Source organism: Triturus cristatus, chromosome 7, assembly GCF_964204655.1.
Source record: "Triturus cristatus chromosome 7, aTriCri1.1, whole genome shotgun sequence".
Taxonomy (NCBI): Eukaryota; Metazoa; Chordata; class Amphibia; order Caudata; family Salamandridae; genus Triturus; species Triturus cristatus.
Genome location: NC_140590.1, coordinates 548,325,149 through 548,347,082, shown reverse-complemented (window position 1 = coordinate 548,347,082; position 21,934 = coordinate 548,325,149). Strand labels below are relative to the sequence as shown.

Here is a 21,934-nt window from a genome sequence, read left to right as displayed (position 1 = left end):
TGTTAATCTGTGCTGTGGGGACAAACCTGAGTCCTTTGTTGAGAACATCCTATTCGTCTGGACTGAGGATCTCATTCGTAAGGTTGACCACCAGGTCTACAGGAAGCCCGGGCCCGCTTGTTGGTCCCTCGTCTGGCTCCTTGTGTTCACCTCTTCTCTTGATGTGTTGTCCAATTGGACTCTTCTGTTTCGTCTGCTACGTCTTCCTGGTCTTCCACCCCATCCTAAAAAATACTGTTGGTTCTGATTGGGTTGGAAATATGGTATGTTCTGGAACTTAGGGGATACTTGAAACAGTTATGGTCCATATGGTCCGGGCCATAGGAACATCTGGAGAGGAAGGTATGTGGGGTAAACCCAGTCCCTCTCGTATGCCTTGTTTTTCCTCTCCAGCTTTTGGATGAGTTTTCACTGGACCAATACTCCTGGTCTGTGCGGGAGGAATCTGAGTCGCTCCTGTATGATGATCCTGTATCAGTCTGGTTGTTTACTCTAGTCATCTCTAATGTATAGATCCACTTTCTAATGTGAACATTTCTTGATCGTTCTGTAGTTTATTGATCTTGCTTTGCATCAGGTAGCCCTTATGCTCCCCAATCTCCTTGTTGATTTCATAGAGTTTCTTCTTAAACACTGTTATCTTGATTTGGGTGTTTAGCATATCCTCACTCATTTTGATTTTTATGAGCAGGGTGTCCGACAGTCATTACTACTACTGGTAAATCTTGACTTAAAGAAAAAGGGGGTGCACTAATCCAAGTCAGAAGGGTAGAGAGGTTCTTCCACTTACTGGAAGAGGTACTGGAGGGATACGTCCTCCCTGTCTAATACTAGCAACCAAAAGTATCCCACCTTGTAATTTGAAACGCAGGGCACTATCATCAGGTGGTACACCGTTCGCTCATGAGCGGGTAAGGAAGCAATTCCTTTTTGTAAAATAACCCTCTCACATTCTTGTAGTGTCATGCTTCATCACCGTTTCACCCAGACTCCTAAAGGTCAGGGTGGGCTTAACCATATTTCAGGGAGCACTTAAGAGAAATAGGCCAGGGGGTTTAAAGATTAATAATCCTCTGTTAACTCCTGGTATCCCTTTTTCGGCGTAGTTACATGGGAGAATAAAAATAAGAGATAGGGTTGTGAGGATGCAATGGCCCTATGACCCTAATACCAACATGTTTCAGCCCTTAGAGAATGCCCCGAGTGGGTCCTGGGCCTTCTTCAGGGCATCTCATCAGTGCTATATAGCGTACAGGAAACTCCTGCAGTGCGGGCCAAGGGTAGGCCCGTCCTGAGCCCATCCACACCAGGAAGATGCAGGGCAGAGCTACCCCTTTTAGCTCTGGCTCCTGATGCTGTTCTAACTTTTTGCCTGGTAAGCCTTCTCCTCTTACCGGAACGAGCAAGTGAAACACCCAATGACACGAATAAACCTTCGACGGGAATACAATCTTTATTGATGCGCCGTGATACCAATCAAAACACCAGAACAGTGTCACCGGTACTGTAAACATACAAAGGGTGAGCAATGTTATATCTAACAAGTCCTGACCGTAATACTGTTGCCCCCATATGAGGTTATGTGTCCTCTTACTATATGGCTTCTGGAAGAGATCGCCATGCCATAATATGTCACATTCTGCAAAACGGAACAACCAGTATGCTCTTGCGCTCATTGACTGTATAACACCATAACAAACGGAATTGTCCTCCTCCAATCATCAATTCCACACTTTTCTTGTAAATACACACCATACGCAGTGAAAGTGAAAACAATCCGAGGTGGTGCGTTAGTAAAAAATAAAAAATACTAGCTTATGTGATGAGAATTTTCAATTCTATTAAGGACACAGAGGCAAGGATTATGCTTCTCTATCTTTAATGCAGCCAATTACAACCCAGAAACACTTTAAACTACATTTCCCATGAAAAGTGTAATTCATCATCAGTCGCATGCTCCAATCACTATGAAGCCAGCCCTTTAAGAGCTGACATCACCATTTTGGATCCCCTTTCTTTGCCAAACCTAACAAACTCAACATCTTAGAATAAAGAGTAATCACAATTTGTAACTGTACCAAGTCCAACCGCCCAAGAAAGGACCAGTAGAGTTCCCACATCCAAAAACGCCAACTGCAAATGGCCTTTGTAGAACATTTCCAGACTGCAACTCAGCTGGATGAACTGGACCAACACTCCATTCTGTTACTGTCAACTGGCAAGCGCTTGAGACCAGCCTGGTTCAGGAATGCTTCTGTTCGTTTCCTGCAGAAATAGAACAACAAGCCCTAAACTCAATCACCTTAGGGTAAACGTGCAAACAAATGTCAATATCCTGGGTGGGCAAAAATAACAGTGCAATCATAGCATATATTCGTATAGTATGTATAACGACAATCAATAAACATACATAAGTGAAACAAGCCAGGGTGGGATAAACCTTGCCTGCGTGTCGTTAATAGAATTGAAAATTCTTATAGCGTAAGCTAGAAATTGTTTCTATTCTATGTTCTGACCGGAAACTCGGACTGTGCTTCTTTAAAGCTGTGCCATCACCACCGATGAAACATCAACAGTAGTCCTATAATAAAAGGTCTTGAAAGTCGACTCTGAAGACCAGTCTCAGAATATCATCTAAATGGGAACCCAAGACGAAAGATTTGAACGCCATCGCTCCTTTAGCTGAGTGAGCACCAAAAACAGAAGTATCAATACCTACTTTTCTGCCAAGAACCCAACGCATCCATTTAGCTAAGTTGGCTGCTCCACAGCTTTCTAAATGCACTCATACAAGCTTTGTATGCGTTTAGGCATTGCACGACACACCATTTTGCGTTATCTGGAAAAGACAGATAAGAAACCAATCTGGAATTCAATTTTGTTTGTCTAGTAATGTTAAAGGAAGCTCCCTCAGAAGAGAACACTCTACCAGAAAGGTCAAAAGTTCGGACATCCGAAACCCTTTTGCATGAAATCAAGCAGAGTGGCATTGTGAGTTTAGCCGAAAGTTGCTTGCAAGAAAGGTATTTATTGTATAGACAACGGTCAAGGAAATTGAGAACAATATTCACATCCCATAACACTGACTATCTTAGTTGTGGAGGATCATTTGCGCCTTATCCAGAGTGCTGCAAGTGGACACAAACTTGGCCAGGTCCTCTACAAACAGCCATCCAAAGAGGAGACCTTTGGCCACGGGACCAGCCTCCGATGAGCCTAACTCATTCAGTTTAGGGTTAATACACATCAGAATAGATCATCTGCATTCTGTTGAAATAGCACAATTGACATTTCCCAATTGACATACGGCAAGCTGGGCCCAACCTACTAGGACATCTGGGTCTATAGGGGTAGAAAATTCCTTTGCTTGATAGGCAAGCTGGAGGATTTTTTCAGGGGGCCTGACATATCCAGCGGTTTCTCTTGGCAATTGCGCGAAACTCTGTTTAGACATTTTTTGGGGTCTTTCGAATACTTCTTCATGAAAGTGACCATTGTAGGGTCTACCTCTGGGGTCACGTTAACTTTGCCAGGGAGGTCTGGTCTAGGACACTCCACATAGTCTGGTTCCGACCTCTTTTTCGAATCTCTTCTGAATGTGAGCTTGTCCGTAATCCGCCACCTCATGATGGGGAAACCAAACAGATGACCAGCAATGCACAATGTCACTGGGTTCGAAATCTAACACCATCAAGACCTTAGAGGTCAAAAGGGTTTCACTCAGGCATTCAGAGCGTTTCTTTTTACTTGGCCCAGACTGACCTTCCTGGACGCAATCACTGGATTGCACTGAGGCCGAATCTGAGTCCATAAAGGAATCCTTCTTGGAGAGAGGGTGGGGGGGGACACTCAATGGTGGGGTGCTGCTACCATGATCGCCAACCATGGTGCCAGACAGTTTCTCAAACGCTTCAGACTGGGTCTATCTAGTGGTCTTGGACATAGCCGTGTTGGGTGTTGGAGGGGGAACAACGTTATCCTGCGATAGGGGAAGTGGAGGGATCCAGCCCTGCTGCCGGGCATAGCCTTGCAGTTGACGGTTGAAAGGCCCCAATGCCCTAGCCAGGGCTTTATTCACCGATTGCTAAATTCTTGAATCCAGAGCATCCACAAGGGCTTGTTCCAGGGAGCACTCTGGTTCCTCCTCGTAGTTCTCCATACCATCTTCAAATGGATCATATTGGGCCATATTTCGAGTCAATAAGTGGAACAGCAGCAGAGTGGAAAAAACCACCGTCAAATACTTAGAGAAGAGTGTATAACACATGGAAGGCAAAATCAAACAATTTAAAAGTGGAGGGAGCTGCCTGAAAATCACACTCTAGGTGACCTTAATACATTGATACTACCCTGAGCAGACTCTGGTGCAGGAGGGTCTCACAGGGGAGGAATGAGGGCCAAAGAATATGTAGTGGGAACACCTGCCACTAAACACGTTCAATTCTAAACCACACTTTCCAGAGTCCGTGGCATCGCAGAGCGCATGCATACGGCTGGTTCCTCATAAACATAGACAAGGGACTGTGTCTGTCACAGGGACGGTGTGTCCAACTCCTGCTCCACATTATAAACACCAGCATCAATGACAGCTGGTGAACCGGAGGAAGATCGTGCATCTCCAGTAATGGGAAAAAGAGCGTTAGTACAAGCAATCATGCGCACGAAGTGCATCTGCCCGAAGGGTTTAAAAAATGTGCTCAACGCAGTGTAAGCAACAAGCCTGGTGTAATGTAAGCAGCAGACTGCATAACACTAGTTTTTAAACTAGTCATTAGATTCTATTGCCCCAAATAATGCACATATTTAAAAAATAGTGAAGAAGGTGCCTAACTGGCTGCGCAACAGCAAAGAAAATGATGTCAACTCTTAAAGTGCTGACTTCATAGTGATTTGAATATATGACTGTTGATGTGTTATACTGTTCATGGGAATTGTAGTTTGAATTTTTTACTCGATTGTATTTGGCTGCTGATAAAAATGTACAGTAAAGAAAGAAGAGCATAATCGGAGCCTCTGGTCGTGACATAGGATCAAGTACTGCCGCTTGTGTGCATAAAGCCATTTGTCCAGCCTTACAGATGACAAGAAGTTAGTAAAAAGGTGGAGAATCTGTGCAAAGCATGTGGAAAAAGGGACCCCCGCCCATCTAATGGAGCAGCCATGTTGGTATGCAGTGCCTAATAATGCTTGATTGCTTATTGCTGAAACCCCTCTGGTCTTTTGTAACATGTCATTGCAAATGAAGGCTTAGGAAACACACAATAGATTGCATATGACATTTATCTGGCCTGCTGGAGCAAGCAGTACAAACATAGTACTGGTTGTACCAGACAATACCTTCAAAAATACATACAACATAGAATATATCTCGAGGATGTTCCACAGAAGGAACTGTCTGAGTAATAGAATATAGCTACCATTTGAGGAAAAACAATGGCAGGCACATACACAACCGGAAAATAAATATTGAATCAAAGCCCACATTTCAGCAATGTCAATAAGTCCCATAGTCGCTGTATGCAATTTCTCGATTATCCTTGCCTCCTGATTGATCAGAATAGTTGAGATGGAGCTCCCAATGAGTCTTGTTGTGCTATAAAGCTCACAGACCCAAAAAAAAACTTTTCGATATGATTCATAAACTGACAATGCTCAACCAAAGGTGCTCCCTCTGTTTGACACCTAATACTTTCTCACAGAGGCATTTAACACAATACATTACTTTCCTTGTGTTACAAGTTGAACATTTTATTTGTTTGATGCAAATACCATTTAATGCTATACTTTTAATCATTTGCAAAACTGCATGCTGTTCAGTTCTGGCATCTAAAATGGCCTGTGGCTGGTGGTAAACCAAGCATTTGAGGAAGACTTTTTTGTTTTGTGTTGGTCTGTTAAATTTAACCAAGTTATCCTTTAAAGTTTAATGTCCAGAGGGGAGTCTTCCTGTGTTTCTTCCTCTAGCGGTACACATCCTCTAGGACCGTAGCACAGTTTTTGTGAGGGTACATTGACTGTACATGTATTTATTTAAACAGACAGATCGTAACACACTTTATATTTTTCAAGTGGCCACCCTCTTTGTGGCAGTTCCTCTCCATTAGGAGGAATTGCAGCTTTAAAGAGGATTATTTTGAAAACACCAATGCTCGTAAGAAAGTGATCAATAGAGGATATCTCACTAAACCTGCTAGAACAGCTATGAAAAGAGTGGTTCACCCTGCGTGATGCACTATTAGTACTTACTAATAGTGTACTAATACTAGTCCTTTAATGTGTTTGCTTACATACTATCCAAAATCAAACAAAGTGAAAAGCATCATTGCTAACAACTGGAAGATACTCTCACATTTTGATCTTCCAAAACCACTGTTGGTCCCCCTGGAAAAAAAAAGTGATCCTCTCAAAGTCCAATGCAGAGTGTTAAAAAATTTCAGGATTTCACAGGAGGAGCTCAACTGATGCCAACCAATTGTCCATGACACTTCTAGGGTACCAGGAACTCACTCTAGCAGAGACCAGCAGATATCGGGCAGGGCCAGTTGCAGCAGATCAGCCGGGCAGCTGCAGAAGGCCTCTGGAGCTTGTTGTGTCCTTGTAGCTCAGGAGCTAGTCCTCACTCCTTCAAGCAGCAAGGTAGTCCTCTGAAGAACAAGAAAGGCCTCAAGCAGCAGGGCAGTCCTCGGAAGAATAAGGCAGGCCTCAAACAGCAGGACAGCCCTCTGGATACATGACAGGCCTCAAGTAGCAGAGCAGTCCTCTGAGAAACAAGGCAGGCCTCAAGCAGCAGGGCAGTCTGCTGGTTTACAAGGCAGTCCTTCTATAGTTTTCAGCTGGTCCAGGAGTGTACTAAAGTGTGGGTCTGAGGGTCCTATTTTATACCTACTTCCAGCTTTGAAGTGGAAGCTGCCCCTGCCACCCCTCCACCCCAGATGGTTCTGGAATTTCCTTCTTCCTTGCACTGGTCCCAGGATAGGCTAGTGTGAAGTCCTTTGTGGGTGTTCTGAGGTAGCTCCTTTGAAATGTAAATGGTGCTGTGCACAGCTCTACCCTCATATTCTGGCAATATGGCCCATCCTGCTAATAACTAGTCCCCCTTTTGTGTCAGTGTCTGGGAGGAATACACAAAGGTCAACTGCCATACTAATCAGTCATGAGACCAGGTGGCAGGCACCAAATGGTTAGGCCGAGAAAATACCAACTTTCTAACACTCTCATTTTCAGAATTGTGACTTAAAATCCGACTTTACAATTTAAAAGGATTTAGAATTACAATTATTTAGATACCAAACATGATATTTCTACCTGTTCTCAAACCAAAGTTGTCACTTATTAAATGTAATGAGGTGACCCAATGTTATTCTATAGGAGAGGTAGGCCTCACAGTAGTGAAGAATGAATTTAGTACTTAAAACTTAAAAGTATGCGTCCAACTTTTTAAATACAATGCACCCTCAACTATGGGCTCTTTAGGGCCTAACTTAGGGGTGATGTATATGTATTAAAAAAGGGAGTTTTAGGCCTAGCAAAGGGGTTATTTTGCAGGTCAATTTGGCAGTTCAAAACTGCACATAGGCTGCTTTGGCAGGCCTGAGACATGTTAGGCTACTTAAGTGGGTGGCACAATAAGTGCTGCAGCCCCACAGTAGCATTTCATTTACAGGTCCTGGGTACGTGTTGTACCACTTCACTAGGGGCTTATAAATACATTAAATGTGCCAATCAGGTGTAGACCAATTTTACCATGTATTAAAGAGTGAGCACAAGCCCTTCAGCATTGGTCAGCAGTGGTAAAGTGCACAGTCCTAAAGCCAACAAAAACCAATTTCAAGAAGGGACATAGTGTAGCTATGGGACAGCACAAATACCCTAAATATGGAACAATGGGTGACTAACATGGACTGGTGTATGCTGACTGAGAAATCTGTCTACAGAGCCCGGGTTTACCCAAGGAAATTTGAGAAAGTATAAGGTTCATGGGAAGAATGCAGAAACGGAGACTATCTTTCCCAGATGTGGGAGGAATGGAAAGAGACTGGGAGCAGTGTGACTCCGAAGGCCTGGGAAAATGCACTGTGAACCAACTCCGAAATGTTGAAGGGATATGTAGGGGGATTGGGCATTGGTCTGTGTATTCATCAAGGGGGAAGAGAGGGGTGCAAAGTGGCTCTGAGACGTGTTGTGTTGAATATTATTTTTGTGAAATGTAAATGATCAATGAAAAGAAGTTAAATGAACGCATTTCTGAACACAGGAGGGGAGTATATAAACACTTTAGGGGAAAACCACCCTCAAGCTGACAGGTTTAACACCCACAAACGCCCACCAACTGTCTGCAATAACTCTTATCCCCACTGATAATCACAACTAACTCCTGTAAATTTAACCTACTACAAAAAAGCAGAGTAAATGCCAATCGCGGCCGGCATTAATCCCGGGTGCGGGGGGGTCGCATGGGGAGGGGGCGGGGTAAAATAATACATTTTAAAAACGTACCCGTCCGCCGGCCGGATCCCGTGTTTTCCCAGCTCTTGCTTCTGTTCTCCTGCCTCAAGCAGGAACAGGAAGCAGGCAGCCTCCCTCCCCTAAGCCAATCACAACGCTGCAATGACAGCATTGTGATTGGTCGGGACGGCGCCCAACCAGGCGCCTATGGGGAGGTCATTTTCTCCATGTAGGCTGCATTGCAACCTGCATGGAGAAAGGGCAGAGTGCGCATGACTGGTTTGGGCGGCCCCAGAGGGCCGACCAAACCAGACATGCTCACTCAGGAGTGGGCACACCACTCCTCCCCTGCCCAGCCCTGCTCCTAGAGCAGCCCCGATCAACCAAACACTTCTGCTTTCTTGCAGTGCAAGAAGCAGAAACATAAAATGGTACTTTTACCATTTTATATTTCTGCTTCTCGCACTGTGAGAAAGCAGTAGGGCGACGCTCCTCCGCCCTCCTGAAGGAGCCGCCCCAGGTAAATGCATGGAGTGTTCATCAAGAGCACAAGATTAATTCCAATAACCACTAATAAACACTGGACTTCCACTAACTTTGAGTATGCTGCCCAGCGTAAAGCATTTCAACCCCTCATCAGATTAGTAAAAGCTATATAATAGCAATTACAATTGATTGCAGAAAAAGCAAAACATGGAAAACAATCTGTTTAATTACAAGCACTATGTCAGCGCCTCAGGTGAGCGGAAGAACATGCTTTGAATGCATCCAGCCAGGCTCTAGTTGGAACAGCAGGCTCTAAGCAATCACAAGTATGGGTCCCTTTCAGTTGAAAATGATGAAATGCTGTTACCTTGCCATGGGCTGCTGGCTTATGAACATCCGATATTCTGCTGTATATGAACAGCGCTAAAAATATTTCTGCTTGAGTTCCAAGTGAGACAGGCGAGGTGTCCCATGTCCTGGAAGAAAACTTTCACCCCTTCAGGGCAATTGCTTTTTTTTCCTCACAGAAACAAGCAACCCTAATTTTCCAATCAAGGGTTTGTTTCTGTGAAACAAAAGCAATGTTGAGGAGGCTGCCTTAATGTGGCGGCGTTGATGTTTTCGCTGAAAGAAGGTAAAAATTCCCTTCAAGAGCAGCAAAGAACCTCGGCTCAAGAACTGACATGCCCCTACAACAATAGTATGACCGACATGGTTCAGAAGGTTGCCTATTATGTCTAAAAAGGAAAAAGAAAAAACCTTTGGTACAGTGATTCTAACAAAACATAAAAAATGACAGAAGACAACTAAGACATATGGAACGACTTTGGTGGAAGGACCCAAGTCCTACCCACCTCAAACAGCTGAGAATACACAGAGTCTCATACAAAAAGGCGATCTTGAATGCCAAAACAACAGCGATCAGATCTCAGCTAGACAGAGCAAAGAACAGGCCCAGCAAACTCTTCGACATAATAAAACATCAATCCGGAAAACCTGTAGAACCCACAAGTGTAAGCAATTCAACTCACACCTGTAACAACTCCTGCACTTTATTTAAAGATAAAATCGCAACTACTAGCAACTCTGTTGCCATCCAAGCCAGTACCCAGTGCCCGGGAATCCATCAATCCCACTCTCACAGCGCACAGCAGGAAGACTGACCAACACATCACCATTGTCCCAAGAAAAAAACTGAGCTTTCCGGTACAGTTTTCGATCATTGTCTAAAGGGGATATACAGAAAACCATTCAGGCAATAAAACCTACAACACATTTCAATTATCCCATTCCCTCCCATCTACTGAAAGATATCTACCAAGCCGTAACTCCCTTATGGACAAAAATCATAAATGCATCTTTCCAAAAAGGATCCCTTCCAGAATGCTTGCAGATCGGCCAAGTATCTCCCATACTAAAAAATACGGGCACTGACCAGACTTACTTAAGCAACTTCCGCCTAGTCTCCAGTTTGCCTTTCCTGGCTAAACTGATAGCAAAATGTGCTCATGATCAGCTATGTAAACACATCTAGAATTTTGACTATTAGACAAACACCAATCAGGTTTCAGGCCTGGACACAATACCAAGGTTGCCATTCTAAACATCCTAGATGATATACAAACATCACTAGACCAAAACAAATCCTGTCTCCTAATACTTATAGATTGATCAGTAGTGTTCAAACTCAGAATGGGACTATCTGGAGCTGTCCTTAATCGGTTCACCTCCTTCCTGCAGAACAGATAACGAGTCAAAATAAGCGGCACCCAAAATCTAATAAAGTTTTTTTTTTAAAATAAAAAAAAAAAAAATAGGCGGCACCCTATCGGATGTAGCAGATGTCGACAGGCGCATTCCACAAGTATCTACAATCAATCCAACGCTTTCGATCTATACATGGAACCACTCACTGAAATCCTTATAGAATCAAAAATCTCATCACATGAATGCTGATAACACTCAGCTCTACATAAAACCCTCCTCTCAAGAAGATATCCAGAGACTAGATGACACCCTGAGAAAAACCCAAGACTGGCTGGCACACAACCATCTTAAACTAAATCTGCAGAAAACAGAATTCATTCCTTTTTGCCCCACCCCTTAGATCTCAACAATCGCAACCTTGTTCTCTTAACATCAAATCGCTAAACTACACCCCAACCATCTGTAACTAGAATTCCTGCTAGACTCAAATCTAAACATGTGAGATGACATACAAGCTGCAACCAGAAATGCTAACCTACATCTGCACCTTCTAAGAAAACTAAAACCCTTCATACCGCTAGGTGAGGAAGATGAGACACCATACAAATTATACAGTGATATGTCAGTGTTCAATAACAGTTCTTTCACAGGTTTTCTGTTGTGCGTAGGCAGGTGCGTGGGTAGAGTTAAAAATCGAACAGGGGGGCATACTTCTTGCCCGGCCGTCATTACACCCTATGGCTACCTAATTCTTGCTGGACTCTGTTTATCGAGCTCACACTATCTCTCAACCTTGTATTGCCTAAAGAAACTTTTTTTTATAAAGTTGAGCTTAGCTTTCAAATTTTACAGTCTTTGGCACTTTATTGTTTCCGTAACAAAAGAAGGTACGTTGTTCCTACAATGGGTCATAGAACAGATGGGGAATAAAGTGCTATGTGCAAGGCCCACTAAAAATACAGGTAATCCTGCTGATTTAATAATGCAGGAAAATTGTTTCCTTTGGAACTAGGGCCCTCACACACCCAGCCAGCAGGTGTCATGCTTCATCATTGGACCTGCTCCTCGTCGGGTCGGCGCTGCAATACCCGACGGGCACCCAATGTGGGGCTCTTTGGCGGAGATCTTTTGTTCCATACCGTATGGTGTCGTGGGGGTGAGGGACCTATAACGTGTAGATGTGATGTGTTAGTGAGTGCAAAGGTTAAAACAGGTTAGGAAGTCCAATGTGAACCAGTTTTTTGTATTGGGCTCCCTGCCTGATTAAAAATAGAGAGTGTGTGGCAGCTATGTGACCATAGTGGATCACAAAAAGTTTTTTAGCGCCCTACTCTTACTATCAAGGTCAACTTTATTGTTTCCCCCTTTTTTGTTTCCTTTTCACAAATTCTCATTGCTGGTTCTTTTCCTCTTAAATGTTTGTCAACCTAACCACGCTGGAAATACTTTTAAAATATCTTATAGGAATGAGTACCTAATTTTTTAAAACGAACAACATTGTATGAATTTACAGCCCTGAAGAAGCCCTCTCTATGGCGAAATGTGTTGGCTGTACCTACTTGTCACAAGAATATAAGAAATAAAGAATCTTCTATGCACAATTAAAAGCCTGTGAAAGAACTGGTATTGAACACTGACGTATCACTGTATAATTTGTATTGCCTTATGTTTCTGTCCAAACTGTATTTCATTTGTGGCCATGTGGCAGCTGGTCATTTGAGGCAGGCAATATGTGTAATATAATACATTAGTGACTATACTGGGTAGTGCAGTGTTTTGAACCTTGCTGCCATTCTGTGCCTTGAATACCGCTAGGAGACCTCAAAACAGTGGTGCAATCTCTAGTGCTCTCAAGGCTAGACTATGGGAATGCCACACTCCTAGGCCTACCTAAATCGAGCCTAGCCTTGATGAAAGTGAAATTAAATGCAGCAGCAAGACTTCTAACTGGCACACGTCCTTATGATCACATTTCCCCATCACTCGAAGCCCTCAACTGGCTCCCAGATGAAGCCTGGATCCAACTGAAGGTTGCATGCACAACACACAATCCTCTACACAATTCTGGTCCTAAATACTTGGCGAATGGGATCAAGCTATCAAGAGGTTGGAGGGATTTGAGGAGTGCCAAATCCCTCCTACTAGAACTACCCAGATTCAAATAAGGAAAAAGCATGGCCGCGCTTTTGCCGGAACTACCCCAAAAATTTGGAACTCCCTACCACCCTCAAGAGCAATTTCCTCTCTCAGGCTCTTTCAGAAGGAAGTAAAAGCCCTACTGCTAAAAAAACATGTGGCATAAGAGAACAATAGAAACTGTACTTTTCAACTTATGGTACTGTACCCTGTTGTGTTTTACCGTGCTCTTCGAATTCTATGTACATCATAGATTAAGTGACCTATGTTCTTACTGTGCTGCAACCCACATCATCTTTCTTGTTGTACTATGCTCTGATAACCGTAATGGTCATGTTCGCCCTCTATAAAACACAATAAATATATTCAACAGATTGGTCCTTCGGGCTGGCAGAGCCTTCATAGCCCTAGCAGCTTGTTAGCCATTTGCCAATCTTAAAATGAACTCCATAATCTGTGACTTCATCCTGAATGCATCTGCCACCTTCATAACCTGCTCCCTCTCCATCTCCTTCCTCCTCACCTCTATTTATTTGAAGGTTTTTATAGAGCGCAGACATTCATTCCGACACAGATATCATGGCGCTAGTAACTACCATTTGATTTCAGCAGATGTAGAGGTGGAAGTCAGAACTACATTAGTCGGGGAAGAGCCATGTGTTTTCCTGAACACAACATAGTCCTCGATGCATCAAATGTCCAGGGGGAGCTAGTTCCACTGAGTGGCTGTCAAAAAAATAAAAGTGCATCCACCCTCTCTGGCCTTCCTGATCTTTATAACTTTAGCTATGATCACAATGGATGATCTCAAATTTCTTGTAGGTTGTTTTCAACCCCATTTCTAAGGAGCAGAGGGCCAGAGTCATGCAAAGACCTGTACGTGTGACAGAGTAGCTTGAACTGTGCCCTCTTACGCATTGGCAGCCAGTTAAGTGATTTTAAACAAGGAGTTGCAGAGTCTCATCTACCTTTATTGCAAATTAGTTTAGCGGCTGCATTGTGGATCGTTTGAAGGCGTGTAAACAAATATTCTGCCATACCGATGTACAATGCTTTTCCATAGTTCAGACGACTGATTATCAGAGCCTGGACAACTGTACAACGCCAATCCATCGGAATCCATCTAAACAGCTTTCTAAGAACTCTTTCATCTTCTTATTTCATGTTCAAAGCTACCGAATGATTTGTTATGAGGCGTAGGCCTTACAAAGGGTATTTTGTGACCGTATTCATGCATCAAGTAAACATTTGACACACAGCTACCCAACATCTTTGACTTTCTGTGATTTAATGCTTCCCTTCCTAGTTTTGTATCTTTACTTGTTGAATGCATGTCAAATGTAACTCTTTAATATATTACTATCGTTTGTAAAGCGCTGTACACCCTTGTGGATAATATCACTCATTGGAAAAACCAATATACAAAAATACAAAGAAATCCCTTTCTCTCTGTTTCTGAATGCTGTATTTCCTTGGAGTTTTCAACACCTTATTGTTTTCCCTGTTTCTGTGTTTCCAAAACAGCATTCTAGGGACAGACACCAGAGGGGGCAACCGTGTGACAGACATCCAGGAACAGGCGGTCTGCCAGGGATGGTAAGTGAAGTATTTCTTGACTCCTCCAGCTGTAATGACATCCTTACTTCATGGCATCGTGGTTACGGTTTCCACTCATGAGATTCAGTTTGACAATATAGTGCGTTCTGGATAAAGTAGTCTTGCTCTGCTTCTACTGGCCTAACTAGGTCAGCACACTTGATAGCAGTTATTTGTAAGTGAAAATCAGAGGAATGTGAATATGAATGTAAATAGTGTCTGTAATGACACATGGAGCATTGGGTGTTTCATAGAGTCACAGGCATGTGTTATTATAGTCAAGCTGATGGAGGTTATGTCCACAGTGACTGTCTGATGCATTTTCCTCTTTTGGGAAGGTACCAGGACACTTCTGTTCAATGCATTAAGAGGAATGAAAAGCACGTGTGTACATGTGATGCCCTAAGCTTCAGGAAACAATATTTATTTGTTGGAGTGCCTTAGTAGGATTAATTGTGGAGGACTGCACTGTGTAACTAGGGGTGTGGCCTAATGTGCACAATAATTCAGTGTTTGATCATGTATTAAGTTTCTAATTAACAGGAACTGCATCCAAAGGCAGTGCTGGGCAAATCACGCCAGCCATAAAATATTTATTTAACAGTGTGTGTGGCTTCCTTATCTGGGGTATTTACCATTAATAACTCTAGCAAGTTATTGTGTTCAAACGTAAATGGCAAATACTAGTAGGAAGTTCAGTCTGTGCTATGCCTAGAACCATCAGAAGGTTGGGCAGTCTGGCAGGATGAGTTGCAGCCTGGCTTATTTGCTTCAGGGCAAACACTTCCAAGGTCACTTTCTTTAGTGGTGGCCGAGGTGCTTGGAGCACAGATGTGACATTACACAGGCTTGAAAGTAGAAGTACAAGGGCAATCCAAATATACCAAATATGAACTTTGGGTAATGACAATATGTTGCAGTACAATGATTTATTATGGATTAATTTAAGCATAATTTCTCAGCAGATAAACAATTGCTGATGTTCAAACAAATTAATGTATATTTGTTTAGCATGGTTATTAAGGTTTTAATAACGATCAATGTTCGTCTATAACTTCAATGTGCTCAAAAAAGTAATCACACAGTGAAGAGGTGAAAAGTAGTGACTGAGCGTGTATGTGCGAGAGTACAAAAGATCAAGTAGAAACACAAGAATAGACTTTCAAGTACTGGGATGCATAATTACATAATTAATTCTAACTTTACCCCTAATCTGTTTATACACGTGTCAATGGTGATTTGACCCTGTATATACATTGAAAAGGTCATCATCAGGGCATAATAAATTTGGAGCACAGAACTCTCCTTCTCCAGTAGGTAATGCTGACTCCATCCCGTTGTCGGAGACACTGCAGGAGGGAAATCACTGGAGCTATGTAGCGCCACCTCATCGCACTTACATAAGATTCTGTTTTTCCCTCGACTCGGATCTGAAGCCATTATCCATCATTGTTTTCATTTTTCTTCTGAGTTTTCTCTCAAATTGTTTCAAAGTTTTAGTGCAGTATGTAGGAATGTCCCCTCCTGCAAAAAAATTATTCCAACCCTGCTATTCCTTCAATGGACAAATGTCCATGTCCAACCCCCACTGGATCTGCCTAGGGTGCCTGGGGCCAAAGCTAGAGTCAAAATCACGTGCAAAATGCGGCCTCATGCAGGGCAGGCCATTCTGGGGAGCAAGGCCAAACTGTCTATGGCCAATATGAGTAAGCAGCATCAGGCTTGATGCCGCCTGCAGTGAGGTCAGCCTCGAAGTAGTGTTCCTTGTTGTGCTTAAATACTATAAGCATTAGAAGAGGAAGAAATATAAGAGGAGAAGGCAAGATGACAACACCCTTTGAGCTCTCTCAAGGTCTTGTGGTAAGTCACCTTGATGCGATCTGCCTCTAGCTGAGTCCCCCTCAGAGCCGGAGCGTGTTGACATCACTCCATCTGAGGAGCCCCTCCCAGGGGTGCCGCAAACTCCAGCACTTGCTACATGGCCTGGTCTGTACCTGTTGCTACCTCTAGCATAGGCTGTGCTGGCACTGCTGCTGGCCTATCTGGAATATCTAGCACCTGGGGCGACTCAGTTCAATTTCTCAATGTGAAGAAAGCATTATTTATGCAAGCTGTGGTCCCCTCTGCTGCGCCTTTAGGCCCATAGTCTGGGGTATCTTCTGAGTTTTACTGACAAGTTCGCCCTCTGCACCATTCTACCCCAGAGCGATACCAAAGGGGATGATGGATGGAGGGTTTGAGCAAATCAAACACTCACCCCCATCAACTGATCTGGGTTTAATCCATCATCATTCTTTAGCTCACTCCACCACCCCAGTTCAGACATGGCCATATGCAAATCAGTCTGACCCTGTGCCTCATGGGAACAGTCCAGCCCGAACTGCCAAGCCATCTCTTGCTTGGACCGGAAACAAGCATCCTGGGACCGGTTTCGGGTTCATAACCCTCATCTGCCAGGCTATCTTGAATCCAGTGGCAAAGTGAGCAAGCGACCCACGTCTGGGCATACCCTGCCAACTTAGGGCGAACAAAGCGATACCAAAGGGGATGATGGATGGAGCGTTTGAGCAAATCAAACACTCACCCCCAGTCAACTGATCTGGGTTTAATCCATCATCATTCTTTAGCTCACGCCACCACCCCAGTTCAGACATGGCCATATGCAAATCAGTCTGACCCTGTGCCTCATGGGAACAGTCCAGCCTGAACTTCCAAGCCATGTCTTCCCTGGACCGGAAACAAGCATCCTGGGACCGGTTTCGGGTTCACAACCCTCATCAGCCAGGCTATCTTGAATCCAGTGGCAAAGTGAGCAAGGGACCCACGTCTGGGCATACCCTGCCAACTTAGGGCGAACAAAGCGATACCAGAGGTTTCCCACATGGAATGGTTATGCGCTTTGAGGTCCTTGCTAGTATTCCATCCACCGGTGCTGGTGCTCCCACTGGAGCCATTGCCTCCACAGACACGACCCTCAAAGACCCACGTGATTCTGATGAGATCTAAGAGGATGGCCCGAAGGATAGACGAGGAGACGGGTATAGAGAGGAGTCTGAGCTGGACCCTTCATTGCGTCAATGTTACTGGCAGGCCCTAGATTACATCTTTGCTTCTAACTTGGGCCATATCCCGATGCTAAAGATGACATCAGTGAGTCAGCCAATGTGCTGCAATTCCCATCTCCAGACACTGCTGATGTCTTCTTGGACTATTCAGGGTTGTAGAGTGGAGGAGGTAGCATCATACACCTATTTAGTCCTTCTATTTCAAAATGATCTGAAGTGGACCAATTGGCATGCTTAAAAAGTTTACTTACACCTACAGAGGCTCTTCCACGGCACCCCTGTTAAACAATTATAAAGCCATGGTGCTGACTATGTTATTAAATGGTAAGAAGCTGCTTAGTCTTGAAGGACAAATCAATTGGTCCCATTGTCAGAGTTTTTACTTAAAGAAACTTTTACATTTACCTAAAACCTCTATGATTCAGGCAGGTGATACTTAATTGAGTTTAACCTCCTGGAATTAAATAAATAAATATCAGACCCTGCTCTAGCTACACAAATTAGTAACCTTGGAGCAAGAGAAGATTGCCATCCTTAGTTATAAGAAACTGCTAAATAGTGAATTAGAATGAGCTAATTCATCACGTAAAATAATAAAATCCATGCATGCTTGTATATCTCTAGATTTACTTGTCCTGTCTATTACCAGGGTCAGGGTTCCAGATCGTCTTAAAAAACACTCTTTCACAGATTAACCGTTTGTGCCGTATATCTTGTTTCTCAGCAGGAATAGTTACGTGAAAAGCATCATCATTGGGTCTTAGTTATGCTTTCCTCCACCTGAAGGAGGACCAACTGGTGTTGACAGTAGTGATTAGGGAAAGTCAAAGTAAAGTGCAGTGATGCTAAAATTGCCTACATCTATCGACCCAGTGTTTATTCAGGTGCGATAGAACAGTAACCCTTCTAGTATCGCACCACCACGTTATTTTTAACCTTTGCCCCATCTACGACAGAATAAATAGATGAGGAAACACAAAAGCATAAACCGATAGCAGTATACACTTGTAAGAGCAGAAAAAGTCAATTAAAGGAGGTACATTTTCTATGCTAGTGTCTGGATTCAAGATGGCCATTTAATATTATGTTGGGCGATATAATAGAAAACCTAAAAATAGTTACGTAGTAATGCCAGAGTGTTTTGTGGAAGGGCAGGACATGGAGGTTTAAGTTGGGAGCAGATGCAACTGTCATGTATTTTTTACCTCGAATAAAGAACTGTCATGGACTCGGTGCATGGCCGCTTTTGAATTTTCTCTCAAACCCCTTATGTACTTCTAACAGTTATGCTTTATTTCTACGACTAGTGTCATAAAAGCTATAAAAGGACATTTTAAAGTATCTTTAGCCTGACATTTACAATCTTTAACTATTAAAAAAAAAATTGTGTGTATTTACCATACAGTTTTCTTCAGATACGTCTGAAGTTTTTTGGTTGTAGACACTGCAGTACTCTTCTACAGAATCTAAATGTAATATTGAGATAGAGTAGCACATCTTAACAGCAAACGTAAAAAAGTTAAACTTCTCAGGGCATCTGGTACATGTTTCTAAGTTTATTCCTAACACTAGATAGTGCTGTGACACAGTAACAACTGTTCAAAACACTTTCTAATGGCAAGACAACAGATTTTAACATACTCCAACATAATTTCCATATCTTATTATATTTAATACTATGTACAACATTTATGCTGTGGACTTTTACAAAAGTTTAAGAAAACAAAAATAGCTATCAAAATAATCAAAACGTTCTGTTGACACAAAGGCATGATACGTTTTCAAAATTGAGACATGAAATGTTCAACTCCAACCTGATTACTCCTTTAGATCCATTGTAATTTTGAATCTAAAATCCTCCATAAATGCAGAATTTATTAAAATGTCTGGAATTGGCTGTTGACTTATGTAAGAATCTGTAAACTTAAAACACAGTTGAGATTTTTACTTTCCTCAATGAATAGTAGAGTAAAATGTATATGTTATCAAAATGACCAAGTTGAAGTTTAATGGACGTAAAAACAATTGGTCTCAATATGCTATCGGTTGGAAAGCCATCAGAATAGGTCTCCGTCCAACCACATTAATACCGCACTAGTGGTCAGAGAGAAAATCCCAGGGGAATACTGCTCTGCTTCCGACTGGCTCTAGGGCCTCGTTCGGGCGGCGTTCAGAAGTGTAATCCCTAATAGGCAGCATGTGGTGCACCCCTAAAATCCATGCTCCATGTGGCAGAATTTCCCCTCCCCTGTAATTGTTTATGGTCAAAGCCCTCTTTACTTTTTACAACTATTCAAGAGAAAAAAACAAATATTAAACTTCAATAATATCTTCTTCGAGAATATCATACATTATTCACTTTGATTAAAAAAAAATTAAGGTTTATAATATCATTATGGAAGTATCATTACCAGCATGCAAAAAATACCACAGTTGTAGCTGTCCTGTTGCTTTTGGTTAGATTCTACCACTAATTCCTATAGATCATAGCCGGGACGCTTCAATGCCTGTAGGAATGCCCTTTTGAGACATATGAATGGCTATGTTAAATATTAGAGTTTGTCCAGCAGAAGAAAACAAGATATTACATCGTTGTCACAAATAGTGATCGATTTGTAAAAGAAAATTACATTTGAGATTTTTTTTGTTGCAATCATAAAAGTACAAAATAGATCATGGAAACTGTTTTTGGGAAAGGGTACCTCCAATTTTTCAAGAAGTCTTTGTAGGTCTGAAGATTTGCTGTCTGTGAATCGTAAACTATAATTTTCTTTGTAAAAAGGTTTCAATATCTGAGGAAATGATACAAAAGCAGTTGGAAAAACATCAGCAAGAAAAAGGGGAAAATGGATTTTTGTTGTACTTTAATACCACTTTTTATATTGTTCTAGTTCTTGAAAAATAATGTGTTGAATTATACCCAACTTAAAAAATTAATACGAAAACAAAATGACCATAACACGCAAGTACCTTCACACAACTTTAGAGAAGCCCTTTGTAATCATCCTGCAATTATGTGATGTTACCTTACTTAAATTTTTAATATTGAGTTTTAAAATTTCTTGCTAGAGTTCCGCTCCTGATACATTCCAAAACAAAATAGTTTTAAAAAAAAATAGCCAAGTTATATATTAAAAAATCAAGTTAGGCCTCTACAACTATTACAACCACTCATATTTTTCATCAATAACTTTCAAACCTCTGACTGCTAAAGAAAAGAAAAAGAAAAGTTGCACTCATTAAAAGAATCCAATGAACACCAGTATTTGTAGGACAAACAGTTTCCACAGTTTCATAAGGTACCTGCATAGAATAGAATGTGCGCATGAATAACTTTACCTGTCATCCTAACTCCATATGTAAACACTTACAAAAATTCAAAGGTATGAATGGCTTTTCAATCATAATTAAAAATCGACAATATTTTCTTGGAAGACAAGTACACAGATTCACAGTATACAGACGTGAAATTTTGCCTGTTGTTCAATACGTTATTGTAAGTCTCTTGTACACTTCAATAGTAAATCAATCAGTTACATTAACAAATCATTACAACCTGAGACAGTGAAAAGTCGCATATGAGATTCAAATATTTACCCGAAAAGCAGACGACCGATAATTGCCCAGGAAGATAGAGGATGACACTGTTGCAGAAAGTGCTAAACACTAAGGTTAAAATAAAAGGACATCATTAAACACATTGTAAAACAATGGTTATCTTTGGGTTGGTCTGTCTGTGTTATTGAGGAAAATATACGTACATTGGGTCTTAACATACATAATTTGCTAATGTACGCATCGATTACCCATTTAAAAAAAAATACACTTAAGTAGTGCCCGCTGGAGCAAGGACCAACAGACTGGCGTGAGCGAGGCGGTGGCAGTACAGCCACCACCACACCAGCGGTACAACCACCCCAGTCAGAGGCTGCTATATGCATGCACAGTAGTTCTTGAACGGCATCAACTTTACAGTCCAAGCCATGCAGGAACTTTGTGAGGCATTTCCCAATTAGGTGCCTTTTTGAAAAGCACCATGACCTTTAGAAGAGGAACCGCCCTGTAAATGCTACACCATTAGCCAGATTATACTGATTATCGATGAGAAATCAACCTCATCAACTATCCATTAGGGCGTTTTGAATGAACAAAATGAAGAATCCTACAGTTTTATGCTCGACACTATTGCTTCCAAGCGTCCGATCACTGGTTTCTTCCATGCAGCCAAAAGTGTTTTCATTGCGTTAGATCCATAATCTTTTAAGTCTGTGGATACACAAGTGAGAAACATAATTTAAACAAGTTTGAAAGACACCTCCATAAACTTCAAAACTGACAGTTACCCCAAACTAATTACTTTCACCGGGTGCAGGGATCAACGGCGGGCACCATAGGTGCCCCCTAGACTGCCATTCGGAGGCCTTGCACCCATATGGGACCTGCTGGGGGAACCCCAAATCGGATTCCCACAGCCTTTCTGTGTCGGTAAGGGCGGCACA

General features: G+C 42.3%; 1 protein-coding gene across 1 annotated transcript in view; it reads left to right on the top strand.

The window, feature by feature from the left end:
- The window catches only part of MYO15B (myosin XVB), a 1,465,505-nt gene that overhangs the window by 446,068 nt on the left and 997,503 nt on the right, over positions 1–21,934 (top strand). Inside the window, exon 16 of the mRNA XM_085614939.1 lies at positions 14,299–14,370. Within this exon, the coding sequence (XP_085471065.1) occupies positions 14,299–14,370 (72 nt within the window). The remainder of the gene's footprint in view (positions 1–14,298; positions 14,371–21,934) is intronic.